Source organism: Cnephaeus nilssonii (assembly GCF_951640355.1).
Source record: "Cnephaeus nilssonii genome assembly, chromosome: 19".
Taxonomy (NCBI): Eukaryota; Metazoa; Chordata; class Mammalia; order Chiroptera; family Vespertilionidae; genus Cnephaeus; species Cnephaeus nilssonii.
Genome location: NC_137090.1, coordinates 40,248,957 through 40,269,351, shown reverse-complemented (window position 1 = coordinate 40,269,351; position 20,395 = coordinate 40,248,957). Strand labels below are relative to the sequence as shown.

At 43.9% G+C, this 20,395-nt stretch overlaps 1 protein-coding gene across 1 annotated transcript in view; it reads right to left on the bottom strand.

Moving 5' to 3' along the window:
* Positions 1-19,942, bottom strand: part of DNAH2 (dynein axonemal heavy chain 2) — a 102,089-nt gene extending 82,147 nt beyond the window's left edge. Inside the window, exons 1-6 of the mRNA XM_079798918.1 lie at positions 19,808-19,942; positions 17,846-18,097; positions 13,068-13,129; positions 7,863-8,033; positions 707-935; positions 64-174 (exon numbers count right to left, since the gene is read on the bottom strand). Of these exons, the coding sequence (XP_079655044.1) occupies positions 64-174; positions 707-935; positions 7,863-8,033; positions 13,068-13,129; positions 17,846-18,083 (811 nt within the window). The 5' untranslated portion in view covers positions 18,084-18,097; positions 19,808-19,942. The remainder of the gene's footprint in view (positions 1-63; positions 175-706; positions 936-7,862; positions 8,034-13,067; positions 13,130-17,845; positions 18,098-19,807) is intronic.
* Positions 19,943-20,395: the final 453 nt, after the last annotated feature.

Genomic DNA, 20,395 nt, shown 5'->3' with positions numbered 1-20,395 from the left:
ATCTGGACTGCCCCTTTTCCTCCCCCTAGGGTCCCCAACACACTGGCAATGCCAGCCACTCACTCTCTAGCCGCTGCACCAGCTCTTTGTCCCTAAACACCACCTCAGGCTTCATGTTCATGGCCTCTGCGGGGATGTAGAGAACAGTGTGTCCCTCCAGTTTGTACCGAGTGTCTACGGAAAGGATAAGACCATAGAACTTCACAAACAGCAGTGAGTTTATGTCACCCAGTTCCAATCCTGTTTGATGATCTGGGGCCCAAGAAGTATATGCATTTCAGGAGAGCAGGCAGAAGAAACTGCTATCTATATATCTTGAGGAAAAAATAACAGAAGGCAAGAAGAAAACTTCACTGAGGTATAATAAGAGATTGTCATAAAACAAGGTCAAAGATCCATGCCCTCAACACTCTCTTCTATATTTGCACACCCTCTCTGCCCCCACAGCATCTACATTTCCCCCTACCCCACATGTACTCTTGGAAATTTCCAACTGTAAGTTTGAGCAGGTCTGGCTAACCATTGTACAGCAGAAATCTGTATATGGATTGGAAGACACATTCTGTACCCGGTTTCACTCATTCAACAAACACATACCGAGTACCTATTCTGTGCCAAGCAACATAGGTGCTCAGGATGACTCTCTGACCTGCCTCATCAGCTCTACTGTTGGTGGGGCACTAGGCACTCAAGCCTTTCTGCTCACCTGTCAGGCAGGCCAAGAACCTGTGCAGATGAGAAGCAAAATGATTTCGAATGCTCTCAGGCCAGCTGGTGTTTGTAAAGATCTGAGGGGCATAGACACCACTGAGGAGGCGAAGCAGGGCTGGGATGTAGGCACCCCGCACTGTCCCAAACTGCACAGTCGTCTCAAAGTTCTGTGGAGTGATGGGAACCGGTGCTTGGCGAATGAAGTACACAATCTGGTTCTGGGTCTGCATGAAAGACAGTGAAAGATCAGACTTCAGTCACCAGGCTCAGCCTGTTACCCAAAGGAATCTGAGGTTCCGGTCATGAAAGCCTGGTTGAGTTCTTAGTAATATTCCCTTAGCACATCCTGGCCCTTCTCTAAATGTAAGTGTCATGAGGTGCTCATGACACTTACATTATATTTTTAGGGACATAATAGAGTCCACACTCAGAGATGTAGGGAGGAAATGCAGAGAGCATTTGAGGATAGGGACTGTATAGTATGTCCAACTTGGCTCCAGAACCTACCACAGTGACTAATTCATATTAGTTGCTCAATAAATGTTGGACAGATGGACAGATGGATGGATAGAATGAAAAGAATAGAATAAATAAAGCACTTTCAGATATAGGAAAAGCAGAAAGGAAAAAGACTGGAAGAAATAGACAATTGTCTAGGATTTTCCATTTCCATTACATATACTTCTCTGATAATTTTTCACTTATCCTTCAATTTTGTTTATGATGAGTCTTTTTTGTTGTTTGCATTTAGAAATTTATAACTTTCATGTAGTCAAAACTTTTAAAGTTTCTGACTTCTACATGCTTAGAAAGTTCATTCCCACCTGAAGATCAGATTCACCTTTTTCCCCCCCCTTTAGTATTTTTGTAACTACTCTCATAATTTAATATTTTTTAATTTTAACTGATTTGAGAGAGAGAGAGAGAGAGAGAGAGAGAGAGAGAGAGAGAGAGAGAGAGGAAAGGAGAGAAAAGCATCAATGTGTTGTTCCACTTATTTATGCATTCATTGGTTGCTTCCTGTATGTGTCCTGACCAGAGATCAAACCCGCAACCTTGGTGTATGGGGATGACACTCTGACCAACTGAGCTACTAGGCCAGGCATAATTTAAGTTGCAAAACTGAAAATAAAGCATAAATGAGAAATTAATAATAACCCATATTCCCACTACCCAGAATTAAAGTTTGACATTTTGTGTCTTTTTTTTTAAGCAATAAAGTTGCTGTTTATTTATTTTTTAATCTTCACCAGAAGATATTTTTCTATTGATTTTTAGAGAGTGGAAGGGAGGGGGTTGGAAAAGAGAGAGAGAGAGAGAGAGAGAGAAATGCCGATGTGAGAGAGACACATTGATTGTTTGCCTCCCACACATGCCAGGACTGGGGGCCGGGGAACGAACCTGCAACCCTTCAACCCTTCGGTGCGAGGACCAACACTTCAACCACTGAGCAACACCAGCCAAGGTTCTGTGTCTATTTTTTTAAAAGCTTAACTACTATTTTTAAAAAATATATATTTTATTGATATTTTACAGAGAGGAAGGGAAAGGGATAGAGAGTTAGAAACATCGATCAGCTGCCTCCTGCACACCCCCCACTGGGGACGTGCCCGCAACCAAGGTACATGCCCTTGACCAGAATTGAACCTAGGACCCTTCAGTCCGAAGGCAGATGCTCTATCCACTGAGCCAAACCAGTTAGGGCAAAGCTTAACTATTATTATTATTGTTAAATAATTTGTTAATTATAAATAAGTGAAATAATGCATAAAGTTAAACAATGCTTAAAATTAAAATGTCATCTGAAATTCCACCACCCAGACAATGCTGTTAACACTGGGAACAAACAGTATTCCAAACATCTTCCTATTGGTATATAACAGTGGTCGGCAAACTGCAGCTCGCGAGCCACATGCGGCTCTTTGACCCCTTGAGTTTTTAGCAAAGGCTAGCTTAGGAGTACCCTAATTAAGTTAATAACAATGTATCTACCTATATAGTTTAAGTTTAAAAAATTTGGCTCTCAAAAGAAATTTCAATCGTTGTACTGTTGATATTTGGCTCTGTTGACTAATGAGTTTGCCAACCACTGGTATATAACATAGAAAAATAAAATAGTTATTTCAAAATAGGATCATGTTACTTTTAAAGGTATTAAATTTAATTTTTTTCTTTCTTTTTTTTTAAATATATTTTTATTGATTTTTTACAGAGAGGAAGGGAGAGGGATAGACAGTTAGAAACATCGATCAGCTGCCTCCTGCACACCCCACACTGGGGATGTGCCCGCAACCAAGGTACATGCCCTTGACCGGAATCGAACCTGGGACCCTTCAGTCCGCAGGCCGACGCTCTATCCACTGAGCCAAACCAGTCAGAGCTTAAATTTAATTTAATAATGTGAATATAATAAAGGAACTGATCATCTTTAGATAAGTCTTTCTTTACCTGTAAGAGAGATTTCTTCATAAAAGACCTATTACTAAGGTTATGAGAGATTATAAAAAATAGTTTAGTTTTCTCACTATCTTTCTATTTTAAATTCTATTGACTTATGCTTTAAAAGATAAGAACATTGACATTCTCATACTCCCTCTCATTTTCTCACCACTTTGCAATTTTTGTTACAGTATTCTTTTTACCTTGTCCAAGTTGATAACATTCACATTCTATAGCATAACCATAATTCCCATGCTTATTTAGTATTAGTTCTTTATTTAAATGTACTGAATGTTCATAGATTCTCTATTCCTGAGTTCTTTATTTGGTTTATTTCTTAATGAACTAAGTTTTTGTTGATGACATTATTTTTGTTTTTTTAAAGGAGGATTCTTTTGGTGGTTTTTTTCTTTTTTCTGTGGGTTTTTTTCTTTTCTGATTTTACTTTTTGCTCAATTTATCAAGTATTCAATGGTAATAAATTTTAAGGACGTTTCAATTGGCCATCTTAACCCAGGAAAACATAATTAAGTCTGTGACCTATTTAGAATGTATTTCAACATGCTAAATATATTTTTTCAGCTATACTGAGGCATATTTGATAAATAAAAATTGTATGCATTTGAGGTATGCAACTTGATGTTTTGATATGTCTACACATTGTGAAATGATCACCACAATCAAGCTAATTAACATGTCCATCATCTCACATGATTACCTTTTTTTTTTTTTTTTTTTGGTTAGAACACTTAAGATTTGCCCTCTTAGCCCTGGCCAGGTAGCTCAGTTGGTTAGAGCGTTATCCCCAATACGTCAAGGCTGCAGGTTTGATCCCGGGTCAGAGCACATACAAGAATCAACCAATGAATGCATGAATAAGTGGAACAACAAATCAATGTTTTGATCTCTTTCTCTAAAAATAAAATAAAAATTAAAAGAAAATATTTGCTTTCTTAGCAAAATTCAAGTACACGATACAGTATTATTAGCCATAGTTACCATGCTGTATACTAGATCTTGAAACTCTGTACCCTCCCCCCAGTTTTATTTTGATATAATTGACCTATAACATTAGCTTAAGTGTATAACATAATGATTTAATATATAAATTTATTGCAAAATGACTACCATAAGTTTAGTTAACATCCATCATCTCACAGTTACAAATTTTCTTATTATGAGAACTTTTAAGATCTATTTGCTTACCTTTCAAATATACAATATGGTATTATTAATTATAGTCACCATGCTATACATTATATCCCCAAAACTTATTTATCTTATACTTGGAAATTTAAACTATTGACCATTTTCACCCATTTTCCCCATTCCCCCCGCCTCCTGACTCTGGCAACTACCAATCTGTAATTTGTTTCAATGAGTTAGGGTTTTTTTCCCCCTAGATTCCACATTTAAGAGATTATATAATATTTGTCTTTGTCTGACTTATTTCACTTAGCATAATGCCCTTCAGGCCCATCCATATTGTTGCAAATGGCACAATTTTCCTTCTTTCTCATTGCTGAATAATATTCCAGTGTGTGTATGCTTGTATGAATCCCCAAGGATAATATGCAAATCAACCAAACAGCTGAACAACTGGTCGCTATGACACGCACTGACCGCCAGGGGGCAGATGCTCAACGCAGGAGCTGCCCCTGGTGGTCAGTGAGCTCCCACAGGGGGAGCATTGCTCAGCCAGAAGCCAGGCTCATGGCTGGCGAGCACAGCAGCAGCAGTGGGACCCTCTCCCACCTCCACAGCAGTTGGACATCCCCCAAGGGCTCCCAGACTGTGATAGGGCACAGGCTGGGCTGAGGGACCCCACACACACACAAGTGCATAAATTTTGTGCACTGGGCCTCTAGTATAGTAGTATATATAGCATCCATCAGTGTTTGCTTAGGCTGTCTCCATGTCTTAGCTATTATAAATAACTACAGGCCTGGTGCATGAAATTCATGCACTGGGGGGGGGGGGGGGGGGCTGTCCCTCAGCCCAGCCTGCACCCTCTCCAATCTGGGACCCCTTGGGGGATGTTTGACTGCCAGATCCTGTGGGATCCGGCCTAAACTGGCAGTCAGACATCCCTCTCACAATCCAGGACTGCTGGCTCCCAACTACTCACCTGCCTGCCTGTCAGATTGCCCCTAACTGCTTCTGCCTGCCAGCCTGATCACCCCCTAACCACCCCCCTGCCAGCCTGATCGACGCCTAACTGCTCCCCTGACGACCCGATTACTCCCAACTGCCCTCCCCTGCCAGCCTGGTCGCCCCTAACTGCCCTCCCCTGCAGGCCTGGTTGCCCCAACTGCTCTCCCCTGCAGGCCTGGTCCCCCCCGCAACTGCCCTCCCTCCCCTGCAGGCCCGGTTGCCCCCAACTGCCCTCCCCTGCTGGCCTGATCGTCAACAACTGCCCTCCCGTCCGCCATCTTGTGGCAGCCATCTTGCAACCACATGGGGGCAGCCATCTTGTGAAAGGGCATGATGGTCAATTTGCATATTACCTCTTTATAATATAGGATGCTACAATAAACATGAGGGTTTCAATATCACTTTGAGATACTGATTTCATTTCCTTCAGATATATACCCAAAAGAGGAACTGCTGGATCATATGGTAGTTCTATTTTAAAATTTTTGAGAAAATTCCATACTATTTTCTATAGTGGCTGTACCAATTTACATTCCCAACGACAATGCATAAGGGTTCCCTTTTTTCACATCCTCATGCACATTTGTTATTTCTTGTCTTTTTTTTATTATATCCTTTCTAAAAGGTGTGAGGTGATGGTGGTTTTGATATTCATTTCCTAATGATTAGTGATGTTGAGCATCTTTTCATGTACCTGTTGGCCATTTGTTTGCCTTCTTTGGAAAAACATATTTTCAATTCTTCTGCCCATATCTTAGATTGTCATTTTGCTATTGAGTTATATGAGTTCTTCATGATTTGCAAATATTTTCTCCTACCTTAGGTTTTCTTTTCATATTGTTGTTTTTCTTTACTGTGCAGAAGCTTTTCAGTTTGATGTAGTTCCACTTGTTTATTTTTGCTTTTATGTCCTTTTGTTTTTGGTGTCAGAAACCTTGTCCTATTTGGCCAATATTTCCACATTTCCCCCTCCCTTCAGCTAAGAAGATCTTTTTAAATGTTTTTATTGATTTCAGAGAAAGGGAGGGAGGGAGATAGAAATATCAATGATGAGAGAGAATCATTGATCAGCTGCCTCCTACACGCCCTCTATTAGGGATAGAGCCCGCAACCTAGGCATGTGCCCTGACAAGGAATTGAACCAGTGACTTCCTGGTTCATGGGTCAACGCTCAACCTCTGAGCCACTGACAGGGCAGCTAAGTAAACCTTTTAATGGAAAAATGTTGTTTTTCATGTTTCCCAATTCCATTCATTGAATAATTCATCCTTCCCCACAGATTTTAAATGCCATTTTTGTAGAAAACACTTACATATATGATTCTGTACTTTCTGTTTCTTTACTGTAGCTTATATAATATATATTCCTGCCCCAGTACAACTGTTTTTAATTACTGTAGCTTAATAAAAGATTTTCATTTTCACAAGTCTCCTCCAATACTTTCCTTCATCATTTTCTTTGTTCTATTCATGCATTTTTCTGGATATATTTTTAAATCCTTTATACAAGGTATCTAAGGACTGTGGCACTTTGATTGGATTGCATTAAAATAGTACATTTTTAGATGGAATGATCTTAATATAATATTAAAATTTATACTCAGAAACAGGATATACCTCACCATATCCAAATCTTCTTTCATAGCCTGCAGCAAAGGTGTTTTCTTTCATATAAATCCTACATATATTTTGCAAATTTTTGTCTCTTTTGTGAATAAAATATTTTTTCATCATGTTTTGTAGCTGATTATTGCCAATATATAAGGAAAATCAATAGCCTATGTTTACATTTAATATGTTTCACAAATTGTGTCATTGTACAGGATCATGCTCATCTTCATTATCATTGTTATTTTTGTATGTGTACTGGCAATAACAGCAAAGCAATCGCCTTTTTCTTTTCCAACATTTTATTTAAAAATTTTTCAAGCATATAACAAAGTTAAAAGAATTTTATAATAATGACCTGTACACCTACCACCCAGATTCTACCACTAACATTTTACTATATGTCTTTTAACTGTCTCCCTACCTGTGATTTACCCTTCACTAATGTATCCCCCACCTTGTTGAAATACTTATATATCTAATCCATGGACGCCTTAGATATGTCCCTCTGGGATAGAAGCCAAATTCTTTGCATACATACAAGGGCCTTCACAAGCTGACCCCAACTTCAGTATCATTTCCCACAACTCCTCCTTTCTTTGCACATAAAGTGGTCTTTACTTACACAGCTCTTACCCAGCCTCCATGAAATCCTACTTACTCTGCATCCCCAACTCAAATTATCACCTCCATCACCAAGCTTTGCCAGCATTCCACTGGCCACATTAGTTGCTCCCATAAAGCTCCTATAAAGTTTTGCTCATGCATCATAATCTGTTGTAAATACTTCTTATATGTCTGTCTTTCCCACTAGACCACGAGATCATCAAAAGCAAAAGCCTGCTTCATTCCTCTCTGTGGCAACAGAACTTGGGCACAGATGACAGAGATACGCGGAACCCTCAGCTCCCTGGAAGACCACCTTGGAATCTGAGGAAGTGGAGTACCCACCTGTATAGGCACGCCCGTTTCTAGCTTCAGCCCCAAATAAGGGTCAATGAAGATGGTAAGGATGGGCTCTGCCGGGTCCTGGGCAAAGTGTTCCAGAATGGCATCATGCTCCACTGTCCATTTGGCATCCGCCAGTCCTGTCAGCACAATCCGAGACTGGAAAAGGGGCTTCTAAAGAAGGAAAACAGAGAGCCAAAAAAGATATAACTGTTCGGATGAGTCATTTCTCCCATCCACAATCACATGTGAGGACCCAGAAAATGAGAGAAGTCAGACAGGACCAGAATAGTGAAGAGAAAGCTGAGGATGAACTGAATGATAGGTTTCACGCTTTTGATGAAATAAGACAATAAGATTCTCTTGCCTCTATAAGTAAAGATAGAATGGATTGTAGAGAAAAACCAAGGGTTTTTCTTAGTTTCATTTCAAAGAAGGTTATCCTTCCTTGAGATCGATCTTTTCTTCCCAAGATATTTCATTTATGCTTGTGGTTGTAAAAATGCATTAGTGAGCAACTCTCAACCTCAAAGTCAAACTAAATTAAGGGAACATGTAGGACATTAGCCTAAATCAACCAATTAGAAGTATGGAGATGACAAGCTGGAAAAGGGATAAGGGTGCAAGAGCAATTTCTTCATGATGCAGCAGCCTCCTCAAAATACCGAAATAAGTATGAAATACTGGGTAAAAGTCAATTGGCATAGCAGTGAGGAAGAAGTGAGGATAAAAGACTGGAAAACACCAAAGAACAAATCAATTAGATGGAAAGGAAACTGTAATTGATGACTAGAAAAAAATTAATCTGTAGAACTTTACTAAATAAATTAAGGACACAAAGATATAAAGATATTGTTGAGTGAACTTGAGAAGCCACCCTGTCCTTCTCCCATATTCCTGGAATATGAGAAGGAATCTCTTTTATTTAAAGTTTCCAGGTCAGCCCTAGCTGGTTTGGCCCAGTGGATGGAGCATCCACCTGCAGACTGAAAGGTCCCAGGTTCGATCCCATCAAGGTCACATGTCCAGGTTGCGGGCTCGATCCCCAGTAGGGGGCAAGCAGGAGACAGCTGATCAATGATTCTCTCTCTCCCTCTTCCTTCTTCTCTGAAATCAATAAAAATATTTTTAAACATAATAATAATAATAATTATAAAGTTTCCAAGTCAAGAAAACTTAAGACAGTGGCCTAAAATCTTCCCTATATTAATCACTTGTATGCCATAAATGTCTATAGACACAAGCAGCAGACCTTTCTTAATTAAATTCAAAATATCGTGGCAGTTAAATGGTTAAGACACAGATGAACCAGTGAGAAAAACACTAAGACCCTGATAAATAAATGGACAAAGGGATGTAAACTGGCATGACATGCCATAAAAAAAAAAATACATATGAAAAAATGTCCAATTTCAGTTGAAATCAAAGAAATGCAAATAAAAATAGCAAAGATATATCATTTACTGCCTATCATTTTTTAAAATCCTTGCTAAATTGATAACACTCAGGCCTGGAAAGGGTTTGTTGCTAATGTGAGGACAAAAGGTGCAATGCATTTGGAAAACAGCTTGGCATTATGTATTAAACTAGAGGCCCAGTGCACGAATCTGTGCACCAGTGGGGTCCCTCAGCCTGGCCTGTGCTCTTTCACAATCTGGGACCCCTTGGGGATGTTGGAGAGCCGGTTTTGACCCGATCCTGCAGGCCAGGCAGAGGGACCCCACTGGTGCACGATCGGGGCCTGGGAGGGATGTGGGAGGTTGGCCAGCCAGGGAGAGACCACGGGAGGACTCGAGGGTATGTCCAGCCTGTCTCACTCAGTCCCGATCGGCCGAACCCCAGCAGCAAGCTAACCTACTGGTTGAAGCATCTACCCCCTGGTGGTCAGTGCACATCATAGTGACTGGTCAACCAGTCAACTGTCTGCCCCCTGGTGGTCAGTGCACGTCATAGTGAGCAGTTGAACGGCCTTAGCATATCATTAGCATATTACACTTTGATTGGTTGAACAGCCAACTGGTCAACCGGACACTTAGCATATTAGGCTTTTATTATATAGGATTATTAGACATGTTCTACCCTGGCCGGTTTTGCTCAGTGGATAGACCAGTAGCCTGCAGACTGCAGAGTCCAGGGCTCAATTCCGGTCAAGGGCACATACCCAGGTTGTGGGCTCCATCCTCAGTAGGGGGCATGCAGGAGGCAGCCAATCAATGATTCTCTCTCATCATTGATGTTCCTATCCTCTCTGAAATCAATAAAAATATTTTTTTTAATGTTCTTTACTCTTTGATTCAGTCATTCCATACATTGGAATCTAAAGGAAATATTAAGTATTACAAAGTGTGCTAGTTTTACTTATAATATTCATCACAGTATTATTATGAAAGCAAAAATATTAGAAATGGCAAAATGTCCAAGAGTCATGATTTAACTATGGCACATACATCTAATCAAGAACTATACTGCCATTTTAAAAAATAAAAATAGCCGAAACCGGTTTGGTTGAGTGGATAGAGCGTCGGCCTGCGGACTCAAGGGTCCCAGGTTCGATTCCTGTCAAGGGCATGTACCTTGGTTGCGGGCACATTCCCAGTAGGGGGTGTGCAAGAGGCAGCTGATCGATGTTTCTCTCTCATCGATGTTTCTAACTTTCTATCCCTCTCTCTTCCTCTCTGTAAAAAAAAATAAATAAATAAAAATAAATTAAAAAAAAAATAAAAATAATAAAATGGTGCTTACAAAAAGTGTATTATAGCCAGGCTGGTGTGACTCAGTGGTTGAGTGTTGACCTATGAACCAGGAGGTCACAGTTGGATTCCTGGTCAGGGCACATACCAGGGTTTCAGGCTTGGTCCCCAGTAGGGGGCATGCAGGAGGCAGCCGATCAATGATTCTCTCTCATCATTGATGTTTCTCTCTCCCTCTCCCTCTCCCTTCCTCTCTGAAATTAATAAAAACATTTTAAAGTATATTATAACTAGAGGCCCAGTGCATAAAATACATGCATGGGTAGGGTCCCTAGGCCTGGCCTGTGATCAGGGCCGATTGGAGCCTTCCAGCTACCGGCCGGGGCCTTCCTTCATTCTGCACCACCCCCTGGTGGTCAGTACACGTCATAGCAAGCAATCGGTATCCTGGTCAAACTCCCGTGGGGACAATTTGCATATTAGGCTTTTATATATATAGATAACTTAAAAAATTATCAAATGTTTTGTGAAAAAGCTTAATAAAGTATAATATATGGTACAGTTAGGATTATTTTATTTTTTGTTGTTAATTCTCATCCAAGGATATTTTCCCATTGATTTTTTAATATATGTTTTTATTGATTTCAGAGAGGAAGGGAGAGGGAGAGAAAGAGACAGAAACATCAATGATGAGCCTTAACTGGTTTGGCTCAGTGGACAGAGTCAGCCTGTGGACAAAAGGGTCCTGGGTTCAATTCCAGTCAAGGGCACGTACCTTTGTTGCAGACTGTTCCCCGGCCTGGGCCGTGGTTGGGGCTCGTGCAGGAGGCAACCAATCAATGTGTTTCTCTCACATCAATGTTTCTCTCCGTCTTTCCCTTTCTCTTCCACTCTTCCTAAAAATCAATGAAAAAATATCCTCGGGTGAGGATTAACAACAACAAAACAAACAAACAAAAATCAATGATGAGAGAGAATCATTGATTGGCTGCCTCCTGCACACCTCTCACTGGGGATTGAGCCTGCAACCTGGGCATGCACCCTAACGGGGAATCAAACAGTGACCTCCTGGTTCATAGGTCAATGCTCAACTACTGAGCCACACTGGCTAAGCTCCATTGATTTTTTTTTTTTTAAAGAGAGTGAAAAGGAGGGGGGAGAGAGAGAAGGAGAGAAAGAAAGAGAGAGAAACATCGATGTGAGAGACACCTCGGTCGGTTGCTTCCCACACATGCCCTGACTGGGGCTGGGGATACAATCTGCAACCTTGACCAGGAACTGAACCCTTCAGTGCACAGGCTGACACTCTAACCATTGAGAAACACCAGCCAGAGCCAGTTAGGATCATTTTTTTTTAATATATTTTTATTGATTTCAGAAAGGAAGGGGGAGAGAGAGAGAGAGATAGAAACATCAATGATGAGAGAATCATTGATCGGCTGCCTCCTGCATTCCCCACACTTGAGATTGAGCCCGCAACCTGGGCACGTGCCCTTGACCGGAATCGAACCCAGGCCCTTTCAAATAGTGGGTCAACACTCTACCCATTGAGTCAAACCAGCTAGGGCTAGGATCATTTGTGTGTGTTTTTAAACTCACAAACCTATACACGGAAAGAAAAGACACGTACCAAAGTATTAACACTGAGTGTGTTTAGGCTGTCATGATATGACTTTTCTTTTTCCTTTCTTTGTTTTACTTTTCTGTACCTTCCAATGTTTTGTTTTTTTTTTTAATGAGTAGTTATTACTTTTCTCTCATTTACAAAAAATTTCAAGGTCACCACTCCATTCTTCTAACCCAAGTATCTATAGCTAGGCTCTGATACAACTTGGAAATAAAGGAGTAGGGATTACTTAGTGCCAATTTCTAAGAGTGCTTGAAGTGGCTTCTGTAAATTATTTTGCCAAAGGAGAAAACTGAAAGAAAGGAAAAAAGAGAATGTCTTAGAAATTAGTATCCAATTACCAATTAGCCTTGGCCAGGTGGTTCAGTTGGTTGGAGCGTCATCCCATAGAGCAGGCCACATACCTAGGTTGCTGGTTTGCCTGGTCATGGCATGTAGGGGAAGCAACCAATTGATATCTCTCTCTCTCTCTCTCTCTCTTCCTCTCTTTCTAAAAAATCAATAAAAACATATCCTCAGGTGAGGATTAAAAAAAAAAAAGACATTAGTATCCAATAAGGACAGTATCTGCCCGGCTTGTTCAATTTGTTCCGAAGTTCACCCATACAATTGATAAAGCTTGTCGACCTTTTACCCAAGGTGGGGAGACAAGGAAGGGACAGCTGAGAGACCTGTTTCTCCCTTAAAACCCTCTTCTTCCGGAGGGATGGCGGCATGGATAACTTGGGCCTTTACTTAGTGAACTGGATCTGTGGTGAGTAGGTTACCAGTAGAGGATATAGAAGGAATGGACAGACTGAAGAGAATTCCTTAGACACCATGCTACAACTAATCTTTTGAGTCACCATTTGTTGGAGAGGAATATTTGTCTCAAGGAAAACCTAAACTTACCACATCTACCTCAAGTTCCTGTAATTCTTCTTTCTGTACTTCAGGTTTCTCCAACACTGACTCTGGGAAGAATAAAGATTCAAAAATGAAAGCATTCCTTAAAAAGTTAAACATAGTCACCATACGAACCAGCAATTTCACTTCTAGGTATACACCCAAGAGAATTGGAAGCTGGTACTCAAGTAGACATTTGTATGCCCATGTTCATAGCAGCACTATTCACAGTAGCCAAAGGTAGAAACAACCCAAGTGTCCACCAAAAGGTGAATGAATAAAAAACAAATTGTGGTGAAATATTACTCAACCATAAAAAAAAGAATGAAGTTCTGCTACAATTCTACACCATGGATGAACCTTGAGAACACTAGGCCAAGTGAAAGAAGCCAGTCAAAAAAGACCACACATTGTATAATTCCATTTATATGAAATGTCCAGCACAGGCAAATCCATAGAGACAGAAGGTAATTAGTGGTTACCAGTATCTGAGGGGGAAAGGGAAATAGGGAGTGACTACTAAAAGGCTAGGGTCTGATGCAACTTAGAAGTAAAGATGTAGGGGTCATCTGGTACCAATTTCTCAGGCTTAAAGCGGCTTATTGGGGGTGGGATGAAAATGCTCAGAAATTATATAGCGGTGAGGGTTGCACAGCTTTGTGAATATACCAGAAATTGTTGAATACTTCAAAGGAGTGAATTTCATAGTAAGTGAATTATATCTCAACTTATACCAAGTGGCTTTTCTTTTAAAAGGCTGACTGGGGCTGGAGGGGGTCAGGGGAGGGAGGGGAATAAGGGCAGTCAGTACTAAGTGGATATTCTAGGCATTCAGCTTCTGGCCTTCCATTCTTCTCCCAGTCCTCTTCTCACGTAGGGAAGTTGGATTCCACAGAAATCGGCCCCTCTCCAAACAACCAGGCTGCTGGGTACTCATTTCTGCCACACTCACCCTGGAACCCCTCAAAACCCAGGAGGGTGTTTCTCTCCTGATCTCTCCTGACCCAGGTGTACCTCCTGATCTGTTGCTTAAACAGGAGCCTGGGGTAAAATTGGTGGGTTTCCCATCTCCCATGGCTGAAAGGAGGAAGGAACAACGAGATGGAACCATAAGACTTTGGGAAACACAACACTCCAACTTCCAGAAAGAAAAACTAAGAGGGGAGTGAGACGCAGAGGCCAAGGACAGAAATCATGAAAAGGGATGGAGTAGATGATTCCAGGAGCTTTTTGGTAGATGGGACAGGTGACCAAGAAATCCACCGCCCTTTGAGAAAACTGAGGGCATTCAAGATTTCAGACAGGAACTAGGCCAGGGCAGGGAGACTGGGACAATCCTAAGAATAAACTGGTTTTGCCCGGCCAGCATGGCTCAGTGGTTGAGCGTAGGATCTACGAACCAGCAAGTCATGGTTCGATTCCTGGTCAGGGCACATGACTGGGTTTTGGGCTCGATCCCCAGTGTGGGGCGTGCAGGAAGCAGCTGATCAATGATTCTCTCTCATCATTGATGTTTCTATCTCTCTCTCCCTCTCCCTTCCTCTCTGAAATCAATAAAAATATTTTTTAAAATTTTTTAAAGAGTCAACTAGTTTTGTCTTCTATAATACAATTTATATAAAATCTAAATCATGCAATACAATACTAGTATATGATGTTCATGGATACAAAATTTTCAAAAACACCAACTCAGGCCCTAACCGGTTTGGCTCAGTGGATAGAGCATCGGCCTGTGGACTCAAGGGTCCCAGGTTCGATTCTGGTCAAGAACATGTACCTTGGTTGCGGGCACATACCCAGTAGGGAGTGTGCAGGAGGCAGCTGATCGATGTTTCTCTCTCATCGATGTTTCTTACTCTCTATCCCTCTCCCTTCCTCTCTGTAAAAAATCAATAAAATATATTTTTTTTAAAAAAACACCAACTCAGGATAGTAGTGACCTCTGGAAAAAGAGAGAAGGGCTTGGGGTGGGAAAGCATAAGGATTTCCTTGTTGCTATCACTATTTATTCTTACATTGGGTGATGGTTACATGAGTGTTCATTATATTATTCTCTATACTTTTTCTGAAATACGGGTCAACAATCCCTTATCCAAAACCCTGAGGTCAAGCATATTTCATAATTGAGAATTGTAATATAATAATATATGTAATACCCCCACCCTCTAGCGGGCTCTGGAACAGCACTGCACAATCAAATTTTTAATATCAGTAGTATTTCTTCAGTAAAACATGTGAAAATTTATACCACGTGGTTTAAATGGACTAGTAAATATGTCATGTCAGTTTAGGTTATGTTTTACCACCAAAGAAGTTTGGATGCCAAACTTTGGGGGAAAAACTTTTAGTTCTTGGGGCTTTTTAAAATTACAGATATTTAAAAATTATAGATTAGGAACCTGTACTACTTCTTTTTTAAAAAAATAATGTTTTTATTGATTTCAGAGAGAGGAAGGGAGAGGGAGAGATGAATGGAAACATCAATGATGAGAAAGAATCATTGATGGATCTGCTGCCTCCTACACACCCCCCACTGAGGATAGAGCCCGAAACCCGGGCATGTACCTTGACCCAGAATCAAACAGGTGACCTCCTGGTTTGTAAGTCGATGCTCAACCACTGAGCCACACCAGCCGGGTTTGTACTACTTCTTTTCTTAATGAGGAGCACTTAAGAATGCAAAGGATGCCCTAACTGGTTTGGTTCAGTGGATAGAGCGTCGGCCTGCGGACTGAAGGGTCCCAGGTTTGATTCCAGTCAAGGGCATGTACCTTGGTTACGGGCACATCCCCAGTGGGGGGCGTGCAGGAGGCAGCTGATCGATGTTTCTCTCTCATTGATGTTTCTAACTCTCTATCCCTCTCCCTTCCTCTCTGTAAAAAATCAATAAAATATATATTTTAAAAAAAATAAAACCTAAAAAAAAAAATGCAAAGGATATCAATACACATCTCAAAAGGGTGTTTGCTCACCATCCTTTTCCAAGAAGTGTGTTCAGCCCTGTCTTAGCTTGTACAGCAAAATACCACAGGCTGGGTGGCTTATAAACAGCAGAAATTTGTTTCTCAGTCTGGAGGCTGGAAGTCTTAGATCAGGGTGCCAGCATGACCGAGCAAGGGCCCTCTTCCCAGTCACAGACTTCTCATTGTGTCTTCACAGAGTGGAAGGAGGCAAGGGAGCTCTCTGGAGCCACTTTTATAAGGCACTAATCTCATTCGTAACAGTCCCACCCTCGTCATTCAGGCACCTCCCAAAGGCCCACCCACCAGCACCATCACACTGGGCATTGGGGTTTCAGCATATGAGTTTTAGAGGGACACATTCACACCCCTCTGTCTCTAAAGATTACGGGGATTAATGTTCATCTCAGGGCTACCATGGAGACCCAAGTCTTCTCTGAACCTCCATCAGGGTTATGCGTCAGCTGGGAAACTGCACATCAAACTCTAAAGAGGCCACAGCCAAGGCAGTCAGAGATCCTTGGGTCTGGTGGTCAGTGCTTTCATTTAGAAGCTCTTTCTCTTCCTATCCCGGAGGATTCTCCAAATTGAACATCACTGCTTTCTCTCCTCCCCCCGCCTACTCCTGGTACCCAGCTTCTAGGAGCCAGTCCCATTTCAAACTGCTTTCAAGAAACCTCAGGAGAAAAAAGTTTTGCACATTTCTAATCTCTGGATCCTAGGGCCAGGCCCTATGGCCCTTTCTCCTTGCTCACCCTTAATCTATCGACCTTTAATATGAAAAGGAATTCTATTTCTCTCCGTCTTGAGAGGCTGCTAGCAGTGTAAAGAAGCCCCAGATAGCCTGGCTGGCATGGCTCAGTGGTTGAATGTCGACCTATGAACCAGGAGGTCACGGTTCAATTCCTGGTCAGGACACATGCCCCGGTTGTGGGCTCCATCCCCAGTGTGGGGCATGCAGGAAGCAGCCTATCAATGATTCTCTCTCATCATTGATGTTTCTATCTCTCTCTCTCCCTCTCCCTTCCTTTCTGAAATCAATAAAAATATTTTTTTAAATATATATATATATATATATATATTTTTTTTTTTTTAAAGGAAGCCCCAGGTAAAAGGAAAGGACTATTCTTAGCTCACAGTCAGATCTACAATGGCCTGTGCCCTAGGAACAGCCCAGTGACAGCAACAGCTACCAAAATCCTTCCCACCCTATCGGTCCCAGCTCATTTTACAGGGAAAGAACCCCTCAGATCAAAGCACAGGAGGCAGCCTCTTTAAACTCCTTTCTCTCTCAGTCTAGACCTCAGGCTTCTTTTCCTGTGGCCCTGAACCTGAACCTCCTTAGTCAGCCAAGGCCCTGCCGAAACGAGGGTGGAGATACAAGAGCCTCAAACAGATGGGGAAAGCATCAGTCAGGCTTAGGATTCAAAGGGTGGCAAAGCAGACTGTCTCCATGGTGATGGGCTTAATGGGAGAAAAACATTATTTGTTTTGCCACCCAGGGTGAAAATGGGAAAAAGGAAGAGATTAAACCCTCTCCAGTGGGGTAGGAGCAACCATGAACACTTGAATAAGGAGGAAGAGGCTAAAATAAAGGATTGGCTGGTGTGCTCCTGGTACACTGGGGGACATTTTTAAGGCAGAAAGAAGAAGCATAAGGCTCTGCAGGAGGAAAATACACAAAAAGGGACCCATCGGCAGGCCTGAGATTCTACTAACCCCCCTGCTTCTTACCCAAAAACAATAGAACCTGCTTGTTCCTAGCCCTAAGACCCTCCTGAATATTAATATTCTCCCTCCAATCCCCTGGCAGCATGTACCCACCAGACTTCTCCCTGAGATGCTTCGGCTCTGGCTTCGGCTGTGGCTCCGGCTCCGGCTCGGGCTCCGGCTCCGGCTCGGGCTCGGGCTCCGGCTCCCGGCCCAGCTCCAGCTCCGGCCCCGGCTCACTGTCAGGCTGGGTGGCCTCCCCGGGCTCTGTGGCCAGAGCAGCCTGAGCAGCTCGCTTGCGGGCATTCCTCCTGCCACCCACCTTCCGCTTCTTCTCAGCTTTGCTGGACATCACGTCGCCAAAACCTGCAGACACACAGGAAACTGGGAGTCCACCAGCAAACCCACCGCAACCCAGGCACCTGAGACTCGCGGTCCCTGCTCCATTAACCACAGGGGCCTTGCAGTCCTCACTCCTCCCCCTGGGGTACCCCACTTTCTTCAGAGCATTGGCTTAAAAATCCATGTGATCCCTCCAGGCATTAAGAATATGGAAGTCAGCCGAAACCGGTTTGGCTCAGTGGATAGAGCGTCGGCCTGCGGACTCAAGGGTCCCAGGTTCGATTCCGGGTCAAGGGCATGTACCTTGGTTACGGGCACATCCCCAGTGGGGGGTGTGCAGGAGGCAGCTGATCGATGTTTCTCTCTCATCGATGTTTCTAACTCTCTATCCCTCTCCCTTCCTCTCTGTAAAAAATCAATAAAATATATATTTTTTAAAAAAAGAATATGGAAGTCAAAGATGGTGGCCCGACACCCCATTAATGAGGGTTTAGGAACTCCCCACCCTGCCCAGAAGTATGAGAACGTGAGATAATCAGGAAAAGGTACACCAAGCTGAGGTGTGGTTACACACCCCCTCAACCACTCTGTCCCTCAGAGACATGGCTGCGTGAGAGAAGACCAGGGAAGGGAAGACTGTTCCCAGGTTCCCCACCCTTTGTCACTGCATCAAATCAATGAAGCAAACCAATACGATTTTCCTGTGTATCTCCTTTCCTCCCAAGTTACCCCTGGGAAGAGGAGAAGGGGGAAATGGGAAAATACTCCTCCTGCTCAAACTAAAATCTGCAACTTCCTTAAACAAAGAAAAACCGTATTTACAACGTCTCGTTAGCTTTCAGCTCCTGAGGGGTAGGAACCCTGATTTGCGTGTACGGAAAAGGTCTCAGCATATCTGGCTGAGTAACTGTGCTCACTGGTCAGGAAAACCAAGATCATTTGACTCCCTGAGGACAGACTGGAAGAAGGAAGGGGACAAGTCACCCACCACTGGATTTCTCATTGTGTATGGGGGGAGGGAATGAGGGACGAGGAAGGCCACATCGGTGCCCTCCTCAGAACACAGGCTGGCTGGAAGCAGGGGCATCTCTGGCAGGCGGTCAGGATCCCAAGGGCACTGTCGGATTCGCGGGGCATGCCCTGCGCGCTCAGCCACCTCCTGACAGCCCCCTGTGGCTTTCCTTCCTCGTCCCCACCGGCCGGCACAGGCACTCATCGCCGGTGATGAGTTTCAGACCTGAAGGGTCTGTACTTTGCTCCAAGGAGAGACGTCCCATTAGGCCAACACGTCAACAAGACCAACTACAGCCGCCCGGCTCCCTCCGCTGGTCTCCAGAGAGGCGCCGGGCTGTGCCTCCCTGCTCCAGCCGGAGCCTCCGGAGCATCTGGCTGCCAAGGGGGCCAGCACCTCCCGTGGGTTCACCCCATGTCCCACAGGGCAGGCCCCAGGAGGAGCTGGTTTACTCATTACATTCTACAGGGGACCGGCCCTCTCCTCACACTGCCCACCAGTGGGCACATTTCCTCTCTCGACAGCTTCCTCACACAACTACCGCAACTGTCCCCGCTGCTTCATCTCAGCGCCAACTGCCCCTTCTCCTCCCCTCCCCCCGCAACTGCCGCTCCCTCCCTCCCTGCAACTGTCCTTCCTGCCCCTCACCACTGCCCCGCTCCCCGCAACTCCCAAATCAGCCCGGCATTCTTTTTCTCCTCCCCTCTGCCCCGGACACACACCTCGCGGCGCCGACCCTCTCCTCCCCAGGCCGACGGAAGGGCCACTTCAGCTAAGAAGTTGCCCCGCTCGGCCCTCTCAGACCCGCGCGTGCACGCGTCGCCATGGAAACCCGGGGCCGGGAGGGGCGAGCGGCAGCGGTGCCTGACCGCAGAGCGGGCGTCCTCGGCGCAGGCGCGGTGAAGACCCGCTCCGCTGCCCGGCTCGGCGGGAGTCTCTCCTGCCGGCACTCAGGGCAAGAGGGCTGGGGGCGAGGGAAGCCACCAAGTCTGGCAGGCTGGAGGGTGCGTGGGGCTTGGGCTGAGGACGGAGCTCAAAGGACTGTGGAACAATGAGCTACCCTCCTGCGGGCCACTGAAAAGGGAGAACCCAAGCGTCCGCCCCCGCTCGGGTCTTAAGGGCCCGAGTGAGTCCAGCAGGTGGCGCCCGGGGTCCCGCCTGCGAGGCTCATTAGCGCTTTAGAAGGCGCTCCAGGATTTCGAGGCAGCCGTGGCTGCAGCTGGGTGCGGAGGAAAAACCGGGGCTGGAGCACCCCTGCCCTCCAGCTCATTCCCCCTTCTTAATTCGGACTGGGGTCTAGGATCAACCGG